Source organism: Cataglyphis hispanica, chromosome 7 (genome assembly GCF_021464435.1).
Source record: "Cataglyphis hispanica isolate Lineage 1 chromosome 7, ULB_Chis1_1.0, whole genome shotgun sequence".
Taxonomy (NCBI): domain Eukaryota; kingdom Metazoa; phylum Arthropoda; class Insecta; order Hymenoptera; family Formicidae; genus Cataglyphis; species Cataglyphis hispanica.
This window is the reverse complement of record NC_065960.1, coordinates 8,369,399-8,389,031: the sequence shown is the minus strand read 5'-3', so window position 1 is coordinate 8,389,031 and position 19,633 is coordinate 8,369,399. Positions and strand designations below refer to the sequence as shown.

Here is a 19,633-nt window from a genome sequence, read left to right as displayed (position 1 = left end):
ATCACATGCATAGAAGCCAAGTAAAGCTTCTGCCACTTCTGTTTTGCTGCTACAAAAATATCCTTCGTGTCGACTTTACCAGCTCACTATCTTTTACCAACCAATTTATCTGCACTCGATGTGCTGTCTGCAACGAATATTCATCATCCATTATCAGCAGAATAACGATAGAGTTGACGTAGAACATTCTTCATTATCTAACTGTAATATCGCAGAAAAGATAACATATTAAATACCAAAATTATCATCAACACATCATTTAGAATGCTAAAAAAACCATTCTGTCATTCATATTAAATCTTACAAAATTTCACAATTTAATATATATTGAAGAAAAAAGGTTTCAATCGAAAAATATATTGAATATAATCTCATTTAATGTTTCATAATATAATTATTATATATTTTTTATCTCTTACGTAATATTATACAATATATGTATATGTATATTGTATATTATATTATATTATGCATATGCTACATACTTTATACTTTATACGGTACAATTAAGAAAAAAATTAAACATGCGAAGAAAGAAGCAGTTCCAACATGTATCCTTGAGTTTCTAACGTTAAGTTGAAATTTTACATCCACGCAATCAGCTGTTTATTAATTACTATTCGTGCTAGAAATTTCGTGCATAAATAAAGCAAGAGAAAAGCGAAATTATCTCTTCGTTGCGCGATGATAAGCGTGTTTCGAGCATTCTCCATTCTTGCGTGCATCGACACCGGTCAATGAACGGCGTTATCGATGACGTACGCGTTTCTCCACGCAACGCCACGAGCATGTGTTTCGCCGGTTTTGACGTATGTCAGTGGCGTGCTGCTGACGACAGAGATGACGTTACCGATGCAACTAACCTACCGTAATCGAAAACATAATGGTGCATCAAACATAACCGGAGACTGGTAAATCTTTGGATTGGGAGAGCACGATGAACGAGTTAGTCGCGCCGCTTGTTCTTGCAGTCTCGAGTCTCGAGGTCGTCCGCCCGAGATCACCGCGCCTCATATCTTGCTATCACGTATACTCGCCTGTTATCCGCGAACCTTATCAGTCGGCCGTTTGCGACACATTCGGTCCCGGCAAGCTCGCTATGAATTGACAATTGCTCATTCATACATTGGTTATTCATACGTGAGCATGCAGATTATTAAAAGGCTTGCCATCCGTTCTCGCAACAAGATGGGAAATCAACTTGGCCTAAAAATGAAAAGAGATTTTCTTGTTGATTACAATTACTAATTAAAAATAAAATATAGAATATATTATTAAATTATTGTTTATTTATTGTCTATTGCATTGTTCAAAAGAATCTTCGGTGACGATAAAAGAGTTATCATAATTTAAATGTATTTCCAATTTTAGGATCAGTGTATTAAAATATTGATAAAAATATTTATAAAATATAAATTTCATATATAACAGAGAGAGAGAGAGAGAGAGAGAGAGAGAGAGAGAGAGAGAGAAGAGAGATAGACAGAGCTAATAGAAATAATATTAATAATTAATATAAATAAATTAAATTATATATAAAGAAAACATTTACATATATTTCTCTTATTAACGTTTTGTTAATTATTTTAATCCCATTCATAATTTACAATCTACTATTATCATGTAAAAAAAGTTATAGTAATAATTTTTCATATGTATACACCAAATCAGAAGTGATTTGTGTGCTATTAGATCATTATTTTTGCAAGGACAATATCATACTTTACCACTATAATAATCTTGCAAATTTACGAGTCAAGATCACGTCTGATTGCCCGAAATGTGTCGATGCCGCTTGATTATAACGGCGTCAGGTCAGAAATGACATTATTTCAGCTGCGACAATGAAGCGATGTTACGCGTTGTCGGCAAACGATATCTTCATATGAACAATAGACCAAATGTTAATTGTTGTTAATAAAGAGTCATGTATGTTGCTGTTGCAACGGCGAGCAGAGCCGCGGAAGAGGCTGCACCTGTACCAGCCGTGCGCAAACACACCTGAAACCTTTGACCTTTTCATCGACTCGCTTGCGAGTCTCTCTCCTACTGGCGAGCATCGATCTCCCTCTCATCCGCCCCTTCGTCGAACCCTTCGTCAACTGTAATTCCATCAAGTATCGTTGCTACATTGAACGTAACGACGTTTCTGAAAGGGAGACCGCAATCGATGCATTGATAATTTGATTACTCGAAGAGGAATACACACGATCGTGCAATTCAGCTTTCGCACTTCGAATACGAGAGCAATACGTATCGAATTTCACTGAAATGCTGAAATAACACCGGTACAAGAATCAAGAATTAATTAAATTATATAACACAATTTCTGTAATTAATTTATAGTACAACTATCTATCTATCGAATGTTATAAAAACTGCTTCACCATCTTTATGTCGCTGTCTATTTTCAAGCATAATCACATGATTTCGATTTTTATACGCTTGATATATTTTTCTTTCGTCTGCGTAAGATATATTCTAAATTGATAATATTTATAAAAAAAATCTTTCACATTTTTGTGACTTTTGATAACGCGATATTCTCTTTGGCGGGTACTAGTGAAATGTTGGTCCAGCCCTGACTCAATTCACACTATGCACTATTTTCCTTTTAATTACAATTGCAAATACAGCATGTGAGTTTGTATATGTTACACATGCCGTGAAAAGTTGGGCGTGTGCATAAGCGGAACGGGTTTAGCCCGGTCCTTAATAGCCATCAATCATTGCCAAAATTCGGCAACGCGTCGGACAACACGAGCGGCAGGATACCATCACCAAAGTAGAGTTCTCCGGGACCAACGGGACAAGAGGAGCACGGGAACAGGGGAGGGGACCGAGTGAGACATAGAACCCGTTCGATACTTCCGAAAACTCGGCCCCCGACCATCCCGGTTGCGTTCACACGAATCCATCGTATCACCAACACGAACTCGACTCCACGCGAATATAAGCAATGACATTAAAGCAGTCAAGAAAGTCAGCGCAATGAATAGAAAATACGTAGAAACTTGTTCATTCTCTGTGAAATAGACTTTAAAATTATGATCAGAAAAAAGACATATATCTCTTTCTTATTTTCAAAGTTTTGGTGAACGAGAAAGTTTCCACGCGTACAATTAATTTTTAAAACTCATTGACCGAGAAAAATTTACTCTAAAATTGATAAAGTTTTTCTTTCTTCTTCGAATAATTGATAAATTAAATATGCAAATAATTTTAGTATAATATTTAGTTTATACTTTTCAAGTCATTTCTGTAATTTTAGCTGTCTCTTATAAAGAGAGATATATTTATAGATTAAAAGCCTTTTGATATCTCGCGATATTTCTTGATCATCCGTTTGGTAAATATAAATTGAAAATACGCTGCTAAGTACTCACGGATACGTCAACGTTACATATTTCGATTAGATGAAGAGTGAAATGCGATTACGCGCGTATCCCATGCGACTGATACTGCAGTTGACGCGATACTGATCGGCAAGCAGGAAGCGAGTGAGTTAGGGTCCGAAGATTAACCAGAGAGTCAGAGGAATCGACAACTTTACTTCCGACAGCGGTTCGAGAGAAACGTGTAATTTAATATCGAGTTTCACGGCTCTCTGTGTGCGCGGCGAGAATCTATATCCGGACTTCAAAGCGCTTGGCGAACTTTCCGCCAAGACCACGGGGAAAGTTTGCGCGGACATTTAATTGAAGAGTGTATCCAGTGCGCGCTGCAAATGCTATTTGCATTTCAAACGAACCGGTCTAATGACACGTTTATTTGCTTGCATAAATCATGCCTGGACCTGGAGAGGGACCGAGATGCGCGCGAATTGCAACTGTCGAGAAACAGTTTCGGAACTTTAGCGTAAGTACAAGGTGTCTGTACATGCAGAACGAAAATTAACTCTATGCGTGGACGCAGCACGAATGCGTTGTATCCTGTCGCGTGTGAATACAAGGTTGTTGTACGCAGAGAAAGGAGGAGATTGCGAGGAATTGATGTTTCCATATCGCAGGCCTGCCCAACCTTTATTAAAGTGTGATTGACTTTTATAATTAATAAATGTACAATTATATTTCCTTTTTTTCTAAGATGGGGAGCTCATTACAGCAAAAATAAATAAGTACTAATATTGCACTACACAATTTATCTTTTTTTTTTTTTTAATTGCAAAAATATTTTTCTACTCTTTTTCAATTTATGTGATGACTGCGCCTGCGTTTTATTCATGAAAATTAGATGATTAATATGTAACAGCTAGTCATTGAATCTCCCACATATTTATCTGTCAAACTGCAATGTTGGGAAGAGAATTTTAATCACGTTTAATAAAAAATAAAAAAAGGCCGCTTAACACAAACCAGGAGTGAAACATTTCACTACATATGCTCTTCAGTTAAGAATAACGTCGATGCGGAAGACAAAATTTTATCGTACAAAATTTTATCTAACGGAATCTTAAAGTTGATCGCGTTCGTAAAAGTTTGTCACTCTGTTCGACTTTCGTACGATAAAAATTTAACAAGTCTTTGACGGAAATTCTTCTCTTGGATACTTTTGGATACTCAACAGTCAATCGGTATGTCCTTATAAAGTGTGTTAGAAAGTATGATAGTAAGAATTCTTTTACATTGTTAGTCGAGAGAAATATTAAATTAATATAACAATATATATCTCTCATACTCTTTTCTAATGATACATTTACAGAATTTATTATTAAAACGTGTATTATAATAGTCAAATTACAATACAATGCAATTATATCAACAGCATCGTACGTCCGCCAATTGTCGAGATTTGAAAAATTTTTCGCGCAGGTCTCTTATCGTTACACATGACGAGTCGACCGCGATAATTTTTCACGACGAAATAAATGTTTTTCACTCGTATCTAGAATCTTTTATCATCCGTTTACCGACGACAAGCGTGTATAATCTAGCGATAAAGCTGCACCGCGCCGTGATACCTTGACCGAGCCGTGTATGTATGTACATATATGTACATGCACGATTTTCTCAGGTCGTCTGACGTAACGTACGTAATTGTTCGGTGTACATGTATCCGGGGAATATGCGAAACAAGAGTCGAATATCCCAAGCGTACTTGCGCGTAAGCACCGTATCTTTTTTGCGCCAGTGCATCGTAGCTAAAAATAAGATTTTTAATCACTTGGATTTTTCTGAATTTATGCCCTTTTCTTCCTCCCTCTCTCTCTTAGGCATGAATAGGAAGAGTAACGATGATCAGGCAGAGATTAAAAAAAAAGACGTATCCATAGAGTATTACATTTCGGACTTGCTCGTAATTCTTGGATATGCCCGGATTTGGCCCGTCGACTTTTCGCTATGTAAAATGTTGTTTTCGACCGGAGTAATAATTATTCTTATTTCGGCAAATTCTCTGATCCTACTCGCGGAAATTGTGCAACTTACAATGATAAACGATCTGAAATTATTTGCCAATATTATCGGAGTAATCTGCTTGCATTTGGCGGGCTTAATAAAATGGTGCTACTGTATAAAAGGAAATCGCCAGATCGTCGATATTGCGATAAAGCTGGAAAAATGCCACGTACTTTGCCAACAAATCGATAATAGCAAAGAAGGTATAGCAATTATCCGTTATTGTATGTCCATTTAATTTATTTCTGTCTGAATATGAAATTTTTTAAATATTACTGAAAATGTTAAAGTCGTGAGACCAAAAAAGATAATGTTATTAATTATATTATATACATGTGTGTATATCACACATGACTTTGATGTTTCAAAAGTGTTAATATATTCTCGAAATAATTTTTTTATGATTAGAAAATTTTCAATGTGTTTAATGTGTATGCTTCAATATTACATTAATATTTTTTACAAGTAATGTTCAAAAATTTATTTGTATGCGCTAAAAAAGATCTTTTTGTCAGGATGTCGAATGTATAGGAATGAAATGGAATACGCACGTCGATGTTCCAGTTACTTCATATATGGATGGGCATGTCCATGTATTTATGGTGTTCTGCATTGGTGTACCAATCCATTTCTCCTAGGGACTTGGGCATTAAAGCAAATGAATTCAACAAATCATACGTTTATCAAAAGAAGTTTGCCGTATATCGGATGGTATCCTTTGAACACCGATGATATTTATAATTATATTTATCTGTATGTTATGCAGGTAATCGGCGGATTATCTTCTGTGTTTGGAAATATTTTCTATGATACTTTTTACGTTACCATGCTAATGATCGTCTGTGCACAATTTCAATATATCAATACGGCATTGCAAAGAATCAATTTTGATAAGTATGATCAGTCTCTATTTTTTTATCGCAAATCTTTTATAAAATAAACATTCTCGATCATGGAAAAATATTATTGGATTGCAGCAATGTGCCAGAAGCAATGTTTATTCTCGAGAGAAAGTTAAAGAATTGTGTGGATTGTCATGCAGAGATTATAAAGTAATATTTTCATTAAATTATGCATTAAATAATAACAAAATTATATATATATATATATAATTTTGTTATTATTTAATGCATAATTTAATGAAAATATTACTATAAGAAAATATATATATATATTATAATGCAATGTTGCGCAAGCGTTATGTCAATCTCATGAATCAGTATCTATTGAGATACTCCAATCGAGATTCATTACAATATAATAATTTGAATTTTTTCAATCAGATCTCTAATGTGTAGCAAAATTTTGATATTTTCTTTCTTTTTTTGTAGAAGAGAAGGTATTATATTTAAAAGAGATATATATTTTCTAGATTTTTAAAGACATTGCAAACTTTTTGCGGTCCGGCAATGTTCATGCAATGTGTCGAAACATTAGTTCTTCTTTGTTTAGTTTCATTCGAAGCATCAACGATTAAAATAGCGGTAGGAATTATTTTACAATGTTTCCGATGATACGTGTATTTAACATACGTTGTATATTCTGTGCTTTCTAATATGCTCATTAACTTTTAATATTCAAAAATTAAATTTTACATTTTCACAGATTGACAAGGAGTCTATCTTCAAATTATGGTCCCTGCTCGAATATTTTTTATCAGCTAGCATTCAATTATATGTCTTCTGTTTTTTTGCCACTCAACTCAAATATTTGGTTCGTTTTGTATGCCGAATTTTAAAAATCATTGTTATATTCTTCAGAATTTTTAAGTTAAAACGTTAAAATGTACAGCAATTGTATTGGCTAATTTCAAACATGTTACATTAATGTTAACTCTTATATTCTTTTAGGGCTTGCAAATTGCGTATTCAGTATATTTCTGCGGATGGGAGTTTATAATTTTTAATGAGAGAAAAGATCAATCGAAAAACAATATCGGAAAACAATTAAAACTTTGCAATATTGATCGATTGGTGCAAATGATTATGGTGCGAGCACAGGAACCGATTATTTTAACCGGAGGTCCATTTTACGTCCTTTCGTTGGAAACTTTTAGAGTTGTAAGCAACATATTATGTGCGGCGAATTTTAAACATTCATCTACATATCTTTTTATTTTATTTATGAAATTTTATATTTAATTTTTTACAAGACGCATATACAAATCGCATATTTGTTATTTATTTGAAGCTTTAAGTTCTCTTTTTCAAACAGAAAATATTAAAAAAAAAAAAATGTTTCATTATTAGCGAACATACATGTGTGTGTGTAATTCTAATTATGCTACATTTTTACACAAAACATTCATATAAAAAAAGTTAAAGTTGAATATAAGAATGAATTACAATCTACGCATTCATTTATATAACATAAAAATTTAAGGGAGACTTTATCTTTAAGCTACTGATATGAAATTTATGTTACAGATAATTAGTTTGGCAATGTCAAATTCTGTAATGCTACGTACAATCTCTGATACGATGTTAGATGAATGAGCTAAAATTAATAGACATTTATATATGTATATCTTCTTTAATATAAGAATTTAATCTATCTAAACATATGATAGTCTGATAATGAAGACAAAATGCGTATACGATAATTGGTAATAAATTAGATTAAAAATTAATAATAAATTACAGTTAAAAGATAAAGCAACTTTTCCACGAAATTTTTTCTTTATAAAAATGTAAATATTAGATGCGCATAAAGTGAATTTATAATTAAATGCGTTATTAACATACGAAATCAATAATGACTGTAAGAAAGCAGAAGCTTATGTGTATATATTTATATTTATATTTTTCTAATGGAACGATTGTCTCCATATCGCACGCTGGCATTCCCAAATCGTTTCTTACGCTTAGCACTTTTTATGTCATCGTGATATGGAACGTGCAGAGAAAGAGAGAGGAAGTATGTAGAGGTAGAGTGTGGGAGAGATTGTCGGTGGAGTGGGGCGAAAGAGAGAGGATGCTATCCACCTACAACCGTATAAGAAGCCCGCGCTTCTACCAGGACAGCATAAACACGCGAACGTCGTGGCTTACTAACTCTTTCGCATGTTATCTTATCACGGATGCTACGTGTCCCGACGAGGCAGCTTGGACTCGGCGAGTGGACTCGCCGCGACAGCTTACCTCTTGCTGCGTCGTGCGTGCCTGGCATACAAAAGTTGAGATTAGAATGCACGTGGTCACCCTTCTGGAATCTCGGTCGTTCTATACTGACGAAGACGAGATGATGATCGATGTTAGTAGTTGTATTGTCGCCGAGCGTGAGTAGATGCGGCTTCCCGAGGTCAGACTTTACTTGTTCTTTACATTGTATGCATATTTCGCCACAGCTGCTGATATTAATATTGAGATTTTTTTCAATTTCACATTACGATATTTAACACAGTAATATCTGTCGAATTAATAAGAGTACGCAAAGATGTATTTGTATATTTTATTCTCTCTGAAAATTATTAATTATTCCCCGAAACGTAGAAGGAATAGAAGAACAATCTTTAATTATTGAAGAAAACAATCAATTAATTTTCTCACATATGTGTTTTATGCAATTAAATTTAATATTATATTTATATTTAATATTATATCTATTTTTGTATGTAAATTTATATATATATATATATATATATATATATATATATATATACCAAAGACGGCCGGAGCTTCGTGTATGTATGCATCATGTATGTGTATGTATATACAATACATTTGACGACTAGGTCTGCGGCTAGGTTTTTCATTCCTGGTCCGGCATGATTCCCTGATCGTACACCCGCGAGTCGCGAAGTCCTAATATTATGCGCAATTATGCGTCGTCGCGGTCGGTGATGTCGTCGTTAACCGTCGAAGGTAGCTATTGAAAAAGGTGGAGAGCCGGTCTTTCCTCGCACGATTACGTCTCGATGCACACGTACGTATCGTTAACACTCGCCAAGACTCCTCACCTGCCCATCAAAAGACGTAAAGTCATCCACATTGGCCAACCATCGAACCGGGATACACGTGACCGAGGAGGTAGTCGCGCGCCATATTACTATCTCGGGAGGGGAGAGCGCTTGTTGGTCACGTGACCCGGACTCATTCAAGAGAAATCAGCCAGCTGGCTTTGCCAGCCAGCACCACCGCGCTCGCATGTTCTCTTCGTCGTTACTTGGCGAAATGTGGACGCCTTTCGGGAACTGTTTTTCTTGGCACCCTGAAGTGTATCCGATCGGGTGCAACCGATTGTCACGTAAAGGCATATCGTGAAATCTTGACGAAGCTTACGTATAAATGCCCTCGTTCGAGCATTCGTGGATAAAGTCGATGCCTGTAAGAGTGTCTCAAACACCTTCCCAACTGAAGGAAACCGTGTTAAAGTAATAACAAAAATATTCAAAAATCGAGTTATAAATTTATATATTTTGTTTATAAATGAGATATATGTTAATAATGATTCACCGAAACTGATTGTCTTCCTTGATTCTTTTTTTATTTTTGCAACTTTTAATTTCAGCGATGCATCTTTTTCATAGAGATAATCGATAAAATATGCTGTTTTTTTATTAGAATTGAAAAAGACATTAAAATAATATATTATAGTACGTACTATATCTAAAACATTTTTAATATTTCAGAATATTTTGAATATTTGAAAAATTGTATTAAATAATAATTAAACATGTTTCCTTTTAATCTTCTTCGTCACTAATTATTACGCGAGATAATTTAGGTCGGTCGGATGACACATTAGACAATGGAGATTCTTCGTCATCGCTAATTATTACGTGAGAGCCATTTGTCTTAGCATTATCATCTTTCGACGATTCTTCGTCACTATCAAGTAATCGACGTTTTTTACTGGACGGTTTATCTGTATCGGAAGAATCGGATCTATCCCTCTTTGTATCGTCTGTAAAATATATGGAAATTTATATTAACATTAACCTATAAAGAGATCGGAGATCGATCAGTTATCTTTTATCAGTATACGTTACTAACCATTTTTACCATCAATGTCCCTTTGAATTTCTATTTCCGAATCGGAGGAATCATCAAACATTCTTACGCGGTTTCTTGCATTGCCTATGCCATAAAATTTTACATCATTGCATATGTTATTAAAAAAATTATTGTTTAAAAATTAAACTTGATAAATGACAAAAATATATTTGTCGGTAAATGATCGTGATAAAGGACTATCAGTCTACTGGCTTGAATAACAGAGGGCGAGAAAATGTTATTCCATTCTTCATAGTTTAATTAATTACTTAATAATGACATACCTTCATTAGTTTCTTTTGCAACTTCTGCTTCATTATTTTTTTCTGTAACTTTTGCTTCATTACTTTTTTCTGCAACTTCTGCTTCATCGCTTTCTTCGTTTAATTGCAATTCTTTAGATTCCTGTGATAACTGGATCTTAATGCGCGGTTTCAATTGTTTAGAAGTTGATGGTTCCGGTTCTAAAAAACAGAAAATATTTTGTAATAAAAATTATATAGATATACCCATATAATTCCTTCCAACATACTTTTCGACAAAATTATCAAATAACTATAGAAAAGTATAATTTGACTAACCTGTCGGTGCAAAGAACCTCTTAACATTCTCAAATACATCGACATCGTCTCCACTATCATCCATCTTTTCGTCAGTATCGGAATGATTTTTACGCGATTCTGCTCGCGTTTCTGCAAAACATTTCGGTAAATGATCCTCACTTGAAAATTTTTTACTCGAGATATGTATGTCTATGTGTGACTGTATGTTGGATATTGCCAATTTTCATTTACCCTCGACGATGAATTTGCCGGCTAAAACATCTTCGATGAGTTTGTAGCGTTTCTGAATGGTAGCTGTAAGCATATTCGCCGGCATACGCCAATAAGATTCTTGGGCATCAGCCGGTGGCACAAATCCCAGGGCACGGAGAAGCTTTTGAAAACTCGGTGAATCCATCGCGGTCGACGAGTAATCTGTCAGCGGCACCAAGGGTATGCCCTCGGAGCTTTCCTCGTCACGATCGTCCAGAATGTCTTGCAGAGATTCCTTGAGCCATTCCAACGGCTCTCTCATGTCTGTGATTTATTGAGATTTTTTTCCAATAAATTTCCCGCATTAATCTTCGTTAATAATTTAATTTTATTCGCTAATAAAAATTAATGTATGTATAATAATCATGCATGTTAATTTTTACTTTGAAAATATTTGTTTTTGTAAAGGTTTACTTGTTGAACATTTTGAATATTACCAATTGCTGTATTATTTGAGTAAATTGATAAAAGTGAATTAGGTGGATTAAATTTATTAAATATCGTAAACAAAAAAAAAATTATTTTTTTAAGATTTGCGCACCGTGATCCGCGTTCGAATATTGACATATGAACCCCACAAAGTGACCTGAGAAGTCGTTTTTCTGACGAGTCATCATTTCTTTTTTTTTTTCACGTAATGGTTTCTGCAAATCATCGCATTTTCCCTTTTTTCCAAAAGAACATTTATCCTGCGCGAAGGAAACGAGGGACGCGCGCCATTCTAGCGACAAGTGCGCTTTCATTAATCACAAAAACGCGAATGCGCGACGGAGGGGGTAGGAGGGGATGAAGGGAGGAGGAAAAAAAATATAAGAAGGCAGCTATACTCACCCCTGTCGATGACGTCCTTCAAGAGAGCGGATAATTGTGCATCCGTGTAAACGATCGTCGGTAGCTTCCGCCTGTTCCGTTGCTTCTTTTTCGTCGACTCCTCGTTTCGACGAGGCGCGCCGCCGCGCTTCGAGGATTTTCGAGTTTCTTCGTCGTCTTCGTCGTCGGTGGCTGAACTTTCGTTCCCGTCAGAATTACTGGCAGCTTGCGTTTCCCACGACGATTTACCTTTGCGCACAATGCATGGAAACGATGTGAACCTTTGCCGAGCGAGTGTTCATCAGCGTATGTAAAGTACGCCGCGCAGTGTCGCGTATGTGTGTGTAGAAGGCATTTCACGTAACATTAGGTGAATCTCAAGCGTGATAAATATTAAAGTATACGTATAAAATCTGCAACACTCTGAATGACAAATTTCTTTTCTTTTCTTCTCGCATGGAAATTCGAGACGTAATCTTGCGCGCGATATAAATTTATATCTGTTTTGGATCTTTGCCCACACATCGTGCACAATTTTTTAAAACATGTTACAAATAAAGAGATTAATAAAGAAATTAGATACACGATATAAATCTGTTTTAGAATGTACTGATGAAATATTAATTGCATATGCGCTATATGTTACTGATAGAAGAACAATAGCATTTTCTATATAGGATAATTCTATATGGATAGCGAAATTGCATCAAAACATGACGTTGAGGGAAAATGTTATTTCAAAGACACATAAGGTGAACCGAAACTTCTCGGCAATGCTTCATCTCACAGCTGTATATCTATGATATGAGCTATCTCAATGCATTGAATATAAATAAGGCATGAGAGAGGAAAACAATATCCATGATAAATATGAAATTCCTTCCGACACTATAATAAGAAGCTAAGACGAGTGATATTAGTCCAAGAGCGGCAAAAGTGCGTCTGGAATTCGCAATTGCCAAATATTAAATAACAAGATTGATATTCCAGGATGATAACGCTACAGACTTCAAATATATCCGACGGAAATAAGATATATATTAGAGCATAAATATGAATTCCAATGTCTTTGAAAAATTGAATGACACAAATTTGTTTGAAAGATTAATGACACTTTGCGTGTTCAAATAAAAAAAAAATATATAAATATTTGAGATTTTTAAACTCTGCATTTTGAAAGAAAAAAATTATTCGTAACAGAATTTTTAATTATTTGTTTTAATTATTATTATCTTATTTGTCATAATTATTTTTTATTTCGTAATCGTAATAAAAAGAGATATATACTGTATTTTGAATAATTAAGAATGGATTTAATAATTTGTTAATATTGAAATCTTGAAATATTAAAAGCTACGTAACTTGTTGTTATTGTTTCATTGTCAGGTGTAAGTTTAAGCGATGTTTCAAAAAGAATAATTATAAATATTTGATTATCCTTCACGAGATTACGAATAATTATAGATATGTATACATATGCAATATATACATATATATATATTCAATTATACATATGTTATATGTGTTCGGTAATTCGATACAGTTAAACCGTCAGAATAGCACGAAGAGAGGAGAATTTAATTTCTAAATTTAATAAAAATACACGCGATTTTTTAAATAGTACAATATTTGTAGCATATATGTAAATATCTGAGAATTTGTAATTTTACACGCATTCCTTGTTCATAATTGAAACATTTTCTTATAAAATCGATATTTTATGAGGAAGTATTAATTAAATATGTCACTCGCTGTGTGTGCAGTTTGACGATAGTATATCGTCCTCTTCATAGTATCGAAATCAAAGAGCGGAATAATTCGCGTAGAGAAGCAAGAAAATTTCATAGGACCGCACTCGCTTGATTCTTGAAAAATAACGAAGGGAAACAGAAACGATCTTGCAAACATACGAACGAACTTGTCTTGGTTGGTAATATCGACGAAAGGTTTTTTTTTTTCTTTTTACGATCCGTAAGAAATCGGGATATACAGGAAAGCGAGAAGAATCCTGTACAAATTGATCTTTGCTCCTTTTCACTTTTTCCCTTGCGTTCCCTCTCTATCTTTACGTCGTCGTTTCGCTCTCCCCGTTGAAAGCGAGCCGCTCCATGCAGTCGCCGGCAATCGCGTTACTAGAAGACTGATCGAATGGGAATAGTCGCGGAATCGGGGGATAGTAAGAAAGACAGATGCGAATGGAATGGGATGGGATTGGCCGGAACAAGGGATATGCTCTAGACTGGATTGTGATGAGGGAGGAAGAACGAATAGGTATACTCACCCTGGTTGCTTTTTCTGGCTCGTTTTTTGCGCAGCTCCTTGCGATCCTGCGCCAGTCCTAATTCCAAAAGCTTTTCCTTGATCTTCGGCTTCGGCCGCTTTATTCTAAGACCGGTGAAAATCAAATCCACGGGATCTGTCGAGAACATAAGTGCAGTTTCGATTTTTATAGCGTCGTCAAATGGTATAGCGCGCTCCCTATGATAGGGAGACTTTGTGAGAGAATCACAGGCGAGAGAAGATCCAGACGATTGTTAGAGATTTCAAAGAGATTTAAAGTTGAAATCAATTAAAGTCTACAAAGAGAAACGCAAGCGTTCCCTCTTTATTTCACGTAATGTATTTATACATCAATTGGATGCTGGTCTTTGCAGACTTTTGACTTACAAATAATTTAATTTTTTTTTGAAAGATTATAAAATAATTTTACATAAACCTATTTAGATTCTGTGATGGAAATTGTTTCCGCGACACATACAATTTATATTATGTGATATATGAATTTAATTTTATAAAAAAATTATCCCTTACAACGTGACATGTTTGCGAATGTTTTCCGTTTGTCGGTTGGGAATTCTAGTCTTAACAACTGCGGAATGAAAATACGATAGAATAAAATACTTTGCGGACATTTTTGAAAGAAATGTGAAGAAAAATGCCCTTGACATTTCGCGGACATCTGAGAATTACGCCTGGCGTGGAAGCGACTTTGGAGATTAAAAGTTATGGAGAGCGGTGGATTCGTATGAAAATGAAACAAGTTTTACAAGACTTCTCTGAAAATGTCTCTGTCAGGAAGGATATTATTCTTCGTTCGTCCCAGCGGATTCGAAATTATTACTACAAGCAGCCAAGCGTGTCCGATGTTCGGAGCTTAATTAAATCCTAGGAATCGTTCCGGTGTTAACGAATTCTCGCACGAATTTCGCATTCACGAAATATTTCAACAGTTTCGGAACGCGAATAACCGGTTAGAATTAACGCGAAAATTTATGGTAAATTTCTATCGAATAAATTTATATCGCGAGAATTGGGTTAAGGCCATATTCAGTGTATGTGTAATATTCGCAGATAAATTACAAAGTTACAATATATCGTCAAATTCTTGTGAAAAGTTTATGTCATCAAGTTATAAACTTCGCTCTTTATTTTTTTTACTCCTAATTAATAACCACAATTAATTATGATAATAATTTTATCGCGTTACAAATTAATATTCGACATTAACATGCAAAATAAATGAATGATGCGAGAGTTAATATCGACTAATCAGATTTATATTTTGAGAAAATGAAAAATTTAAAAAAAGAATTAAGAAACATCAATGAGAAAATAATTTAAGAAAAATAAATTTTAAAAATTACCGTCATCGTCCTTGAACTGTGTCCAAAGCTCGGTAAGCTGGGTGATTTCTTCCTCAGACCATTCCTTAGGCAACCTCTTTTGTACCTCAGCTCGTACGTTCTAATTAATTGCAAAATTAAAAATAATAAGTTAAACTGTGCATGTAGATAAAAAAATTAAAAATATTTTAAATCTCAAAAAATAATTATAATAAAATATTGATCCGAAGAGAAAATATACAGATATATCTTTACAAATATATAAATTCAGTTATTCAGCACTCAGTTATTTGACTCATAACTTTTTCGGAAAGTACTTTGTGTATGCCTAAATTCCGGATTTGATGAGAGAAAGCATCCCCTATAATTTCTAGAAAAGCAGTTTCTAAGTCAGTAGGTGTATTTAAAAAAACAGAAGTCGGGAGATCGCTCGTTTTCCAGCGATTACGTTCCACCCTCGAGGGAACGAGGACTTCTACGAGTGTCCCTAAATGGTCGGAGCAATATTGTACGACTTCCATGAACTAAATGAACGTCAAATGAATACTTGGCCTCGTAGTCTCTGATTCGGCCGTTCCCTGTCTCTGTCTCTGTTTCTCTCTCTCTCTCTCTCTCTCTCTCTTTCTTCTACGCTTCAAGAGACGTACTCACGCATGAAATTATTTAAATGAAACATTTCCGCGGTTAAGCCTTTCCCCCGGAAGACCTCGCGAAGGAATCGATAATACGCTGGAGGAAACGTTTCCGCTGACGTAGCAACCCTCTTCGCCGATGATTGCACACTCATGATTAATAGCAAATTAAGAGCAAGGGAGAAACGAATCTTTTTTTTCTCTCCTAGATCATGATTAACATCAAGTGAGTATCAAACAATTTATTACATTTTTTGCACGTTTCTATTTTCATTAAAAAAAAATTACTTATGTCAAATGTATTTCTTTTGAAGAAAATGAAATTTTAGTAAGCAGCTGAAAGATATGTGTGATTTTAAGAATAAAGATTGTAAATGACCGATCAGCGTTTTGTTTTAAAGTAATTATTGAAAAAACTGCCGGCGTCAAAAAACCGCTGACATCTTCCAAGCGAATGAAATTTTTTGCTGAATCTCTTATACGTCGCGCTTCATCTACAAAATCTACAAAAAGCACAGCGGAGGATAAGATCCGGTATTGTGTATTGCATCGCTTATTCTCCGCTACGTGCTTTTTTCCCTTGTTAGAAGCTTCTCTACAAACTCAATTAATTTCAAGTTTTAAATAAGCCGGTAACTAGTTAGTAACTCCTCTGCCGCAATAAGAAGCTTGATTAACGCATTCCCATGCTTTATCACCGTATTGCACCGTGTATTTTCAGAAGAAAAGAGTTATAATGAAGGAAAAAGAAAGGCGTATCCAAGCTTAGCGGGATTAATATATCCATCTCGAAAAATATTCTTTAGAAAATATTAATAATTCCAGGAAAAAATATAATGCACTTTTCGTTTCGGAATTAATTAAATATTAAATATTCTCTGGATTATATAACTGCATCATGATATAAATTAGTACTCTAGTAATTTACATTATGATACTTGGGGATTAAAAATAAAGTATTTATTATATTTTAATCCATACTCTACTGAAACAAAAGTTACACTATACCCATATATAACACATTCATTTACACTTTGACAAATTCGAAGCACGAGTCACGTTGGGTCACGTTTCCTTTGTGCTCTCGTTGTGCCCCGAAGGGTGATGCAAATGTTTATACGTATGTCGTAAGGCAGAAGGCAAACAAAACGATAGCTTTTCTCGAGGAGGCGTCAGTTTTAGAGTCGCGAGTTGACGAGGGGACGCACAGATATTTCCATACTCGGGAAAAGAAACTACCGGTTGGTAGAAGAAACACGCAGCTCGGAAGTCTCACGCAACCGCTTGGTAGAAATCGTGGAAGAAAGAGAAAGGAAGAAACGAGGGTGGAAAGCTCGCCTCGTAGGTATTGTCTCCGGAGAATTTACAGTTCTTGTAGCAATTCCCGGCTCCATTTTTTGCATATGTTCACCCCGTCAGCGGAGGCAGTCTAGAAACTTATTTTCGAGGCCGGGTGAACGACCCCCCTCCTACCCTTTCAAGCTTCTCGTAAATCATTGATCTTGTCAGACGAAGCGCGACAGGGGATTGCCGTGGGGACATATGAATGGACCGAGTACTTTTTCGGTGGAGAGAAATCTTTGCGAAATCTTTTAAATTTATTTTTTTTTATCTTTACGACAAAATATTTAATTTAAAATAAATAAATTATAATTGATATGTAATAAATATAACTGACCTTAGAATTGACAATTAAACTCATTTCTTTGAGTTTTTTAATGATGGTACGTCGCGTTCTATTTTCGTTGATGATGTGCTCCAATAACCAATCGATCAGGTCTATAAATTTATATACATAATTATTGCAATATTTGAATAGCCCAATTTTGGTCTAGTAATTCTTTTTCTCATTTTTAATTTAAAAAATTAATAATTTTTTTTTAACTTATTCAAACAATAACAATAAAATATTAAAGATAAACGATTTATTCTGAACTGCGCGCGCTTATATGTCTTACATGTTTGTGTCTTGTGTCAAGAAAAATTGTGCGTTTCGAGTATTTCTTCGAATTTCATAAGAAAACGTTAATCTATCGAGTTCAACAACATGGGCATGGGATTCATATCCACGAGAAATAGATATAAAGATTTTACCTTGAGGGTATTTGTTAGTCTGATGCTCCATGAAGAGAGCACGCAGCTCGTCCTCTTCCACTTCCGTCCAAACTGCTCGTGAAACTTTCTTGTTACTCGTTTCCGCGTTGTAGCCATCCACAATCTCTGTCGCGTCACGGGTGGTCTTCCAGAAGAGCAGCTCCATGTACGACTTCCGATTCTTCTGAGCGACTTCGATGAAACGGCGGATTATGAAGACCGCGAACTTTTGGAGCTCCTGAAGCAAGGATCGATTTTTCGCTGCTCGACAAGTCTACTTCCGTGGGCCATTAAGCTCGATACAAGGATGAAATAAAAACCTTGGTGGTGGAATTTATCGCGCGGCATAAGAAAGGGGAGCTTTATCGCTGAGAAACACAGTAAAGTCTTATCTATGCTTTCATTATGTGCAGAGAACGATGATAAAGTGTTATGTTACGAAGAAGAGAGGTCTATATATTCGACTAGGTGATAATTAGATGCCATCAAAATTGTATAATGTTGTTGATAATTTTCACATTATATTAGAAATTATAATATAAAAGTGTCGTAATTAAACAATTTATTTGGTGTACCTTATTACCTTGTGTGCAGGATCTTTTGACTTAAAGATTCTTTGAAATATCCGAAATATGGACGCTTGGAATATCATGGCTGGCATTTTGCAATCCCAAGCAATTCGATGTAGCATTTTTATTACGTAGTGATTTACTTCGACCGTATTATCCTCGAATTTCTGCAGTAACAGTGTTAAAGCTTTAACAGCCTTAACATTGGCGAACCTTTGAATGAGACATTTCTCTCTTTTAGCAAAGATATATTGCCTTATTTTATCGTTTATAGGTATTATGTACAATTTTTTAACATATATTTTGTTTCTTTATAATTAAAACTTTGCTTTAACAGATCGCGTTAGAGTTGCTACAAAGTGTCTAAAAATTTTATTTTTTGTTGAAACAAGAAGAAAGAAAAAACAAGACATTAAAAAATGGGCTTTAACAAAATTTTACTTTGAAACTTAATTATAAAATTAAATAGTGTTTAAAGTAAATTATTAAAGATATAATCAAACAATATTCATAAATAAATAAATCAATATATTTGATATTGTCTCTTTATATCGCACCTTTGAAGAAATTCATCCAATTTAAAATCAGTCTCGTGAAAAATAGTTTCTCCTTCGTCTTCCTCATCATTTTCTTCTTCCTCTATTAAAAAGATTATTTATATATATCAAAAATAAATGTGTAAAGCTTCAAATCAAAAGGT

At 34.7% G+C, this 19,633-nt stretch overlaps 2 protein-coding genes and 1 long non-coding RNA gene across 8 annotated transcripts in view; 1 reads left to right on the top strand and 2 right to left on the bottom strand.

Annotated features, from left to right (window-relative positions):
• Window positions 1-15: 15 nt before the first annotated feature.
• LOC126851260 (uncharacterized) lies at window positions 16-2,271 on the bottom strand. Its single transcript, XR_007687650.1, has 4 exons — window positions 2,002-2,271; window positions 1,728-1,879; window positions 868-1,206; window positions 16-201 (listed from the first exon to the last, which is right to left on the bottom strand). It is a non-coding gene; the product is annotated as an uncharacterized LOC126851260 (long non-coding RNA).
• A 1,213-nt stretch (window positions 2,272-3,484) lies between these two features.
• On the top strand, window positions 3,485-7,929 carry LOC126851242 (odorant receptor 4-like). 3 transcript variants are annotated; one of them, XM_050594991.1, is made up of 9 exons: window positions 3,916-3,927; window positions 4,359-4,573; window positions 5,213-5,599; window positions 5,912-6,290; window positions 6,374-6,448; window positions 6,769-6,880; window positions 7,002-7,109; window positions 7,247-7,456; window positions 7,823-7,904. In XM_050594991.1, exons 3-9 carry the CDS (start codon window positions 5,215-5,217, stop codon window positions 7,889-7,891), a joined length of 1,338 nt encoding a protein of 445 aa, XP_050450948.1. In that variant the 5' UTR covers window positions 3,916-3,927; window positions 4,359-4,573; window positions 5,213-5,214; the 3' UTR covers window positions 7,892-7,904. The 3 variants fall into 3 exon arrangements, with proteins under 3 accessions (XP_050450947.1, XP_050450950.1, XP_050450948.1); XM_050594990.1 differs by lacking the exons at window positions 3,916-3,927; window positions 4,359-4,573 and adding an exon at window positions 3,485-3,858 and having other exon boundaries at window positions 7,823-7,929; XM_050594993.1 differs by lacking the exons at window positions 3,916-3,927; window positions 4,359-4,573; window positions 6,374-6,448 and adding an exon at window positions 3,485-3,858.
• Window positions 7,930-9,798: 1,869 nt separating this feature from the next.
• Window positions 9,799-19,633, bottom strand: part of LOC126851224 (protein timeless homolog) — a 92,051-nt gene continuing 82,216 nt past the window's right edge. For all 4 annotated transcript variants that reach the window (XM_050594946.1, XM_050594947.1, XM_050594948.1 and 1 more), the window contains exons 17-28: window positions 19,491-19,572; window positions 18,948-19,146; window positions 18,365-18,602; window positions 17,949-18,049; window positions 15,660-15,759; window positions 14,297-14,431; window positions 12,037-12,264; window positions 11,185-11,469; window positions 10,972-11,082; window positions 10,675-10,854; window positions 10,391-10,474; window positions 9,799-10,301 (exon numbers count right to left, since the gene is read on the bottom strand). In XM_050594946.1, coding sequence (XP_050450903.1) covers window positions 10,081-10,301; window positions 10,391-10,474; window positions 10,675-10,854; window positions 10,972-11,082; window positions 11,185-11,469; window positions 12,037-12,264; window positions 14,297-14,431; window positions 15,660-15,759; window positions 17,949-18,049; window positions 18,365-18,602; window positions 18,948-19,146; window positions 19,491-19,572 — 1,964 coding nt within the window. In that variant the 3' untranslated portion in view covers window positions 9,799-10,080. The remainder of the gene's footprint in view (window positions 10,302-10,390; window positions 10,475-10,674; window positions 10,855-10,971; window positions 11,083-11,184; window positions 11,470-12,036; window positions 12,265-14,296; window positions 14,432-15,659; window positions 15,760-17,948; window positions 18,050-18,364; window positions 18,603-18,947; window positions 19,147-19,490; window positions 19,573-19,633) is intronic.

Excerpts from the sequence above, each read along its gene's own strand:
- LOC126851242 (XM_050594990.1), top strand. The coding sequence starts at position 5,215 with ATGAATAGGAAGAGTAACGATGATCAGGCAGAGATTAAAAAAAAAGAC. Across the intron at positions 7,110-7,246 it reads CCACTCAACTCAAATATTTG|GGCTTGCAAATTGCGTATTC; the intron begins GTTCGTTTTGTA and ends ATATTCTTTTAG. Across the intron at positions 7,457-7,822 it reads CGTTGGAAACTTTTAGAGTT|ATAATTAGTTTGGCAATGTC; the intron begins GTAAGCAACATA and ends TTTATGTTACAG.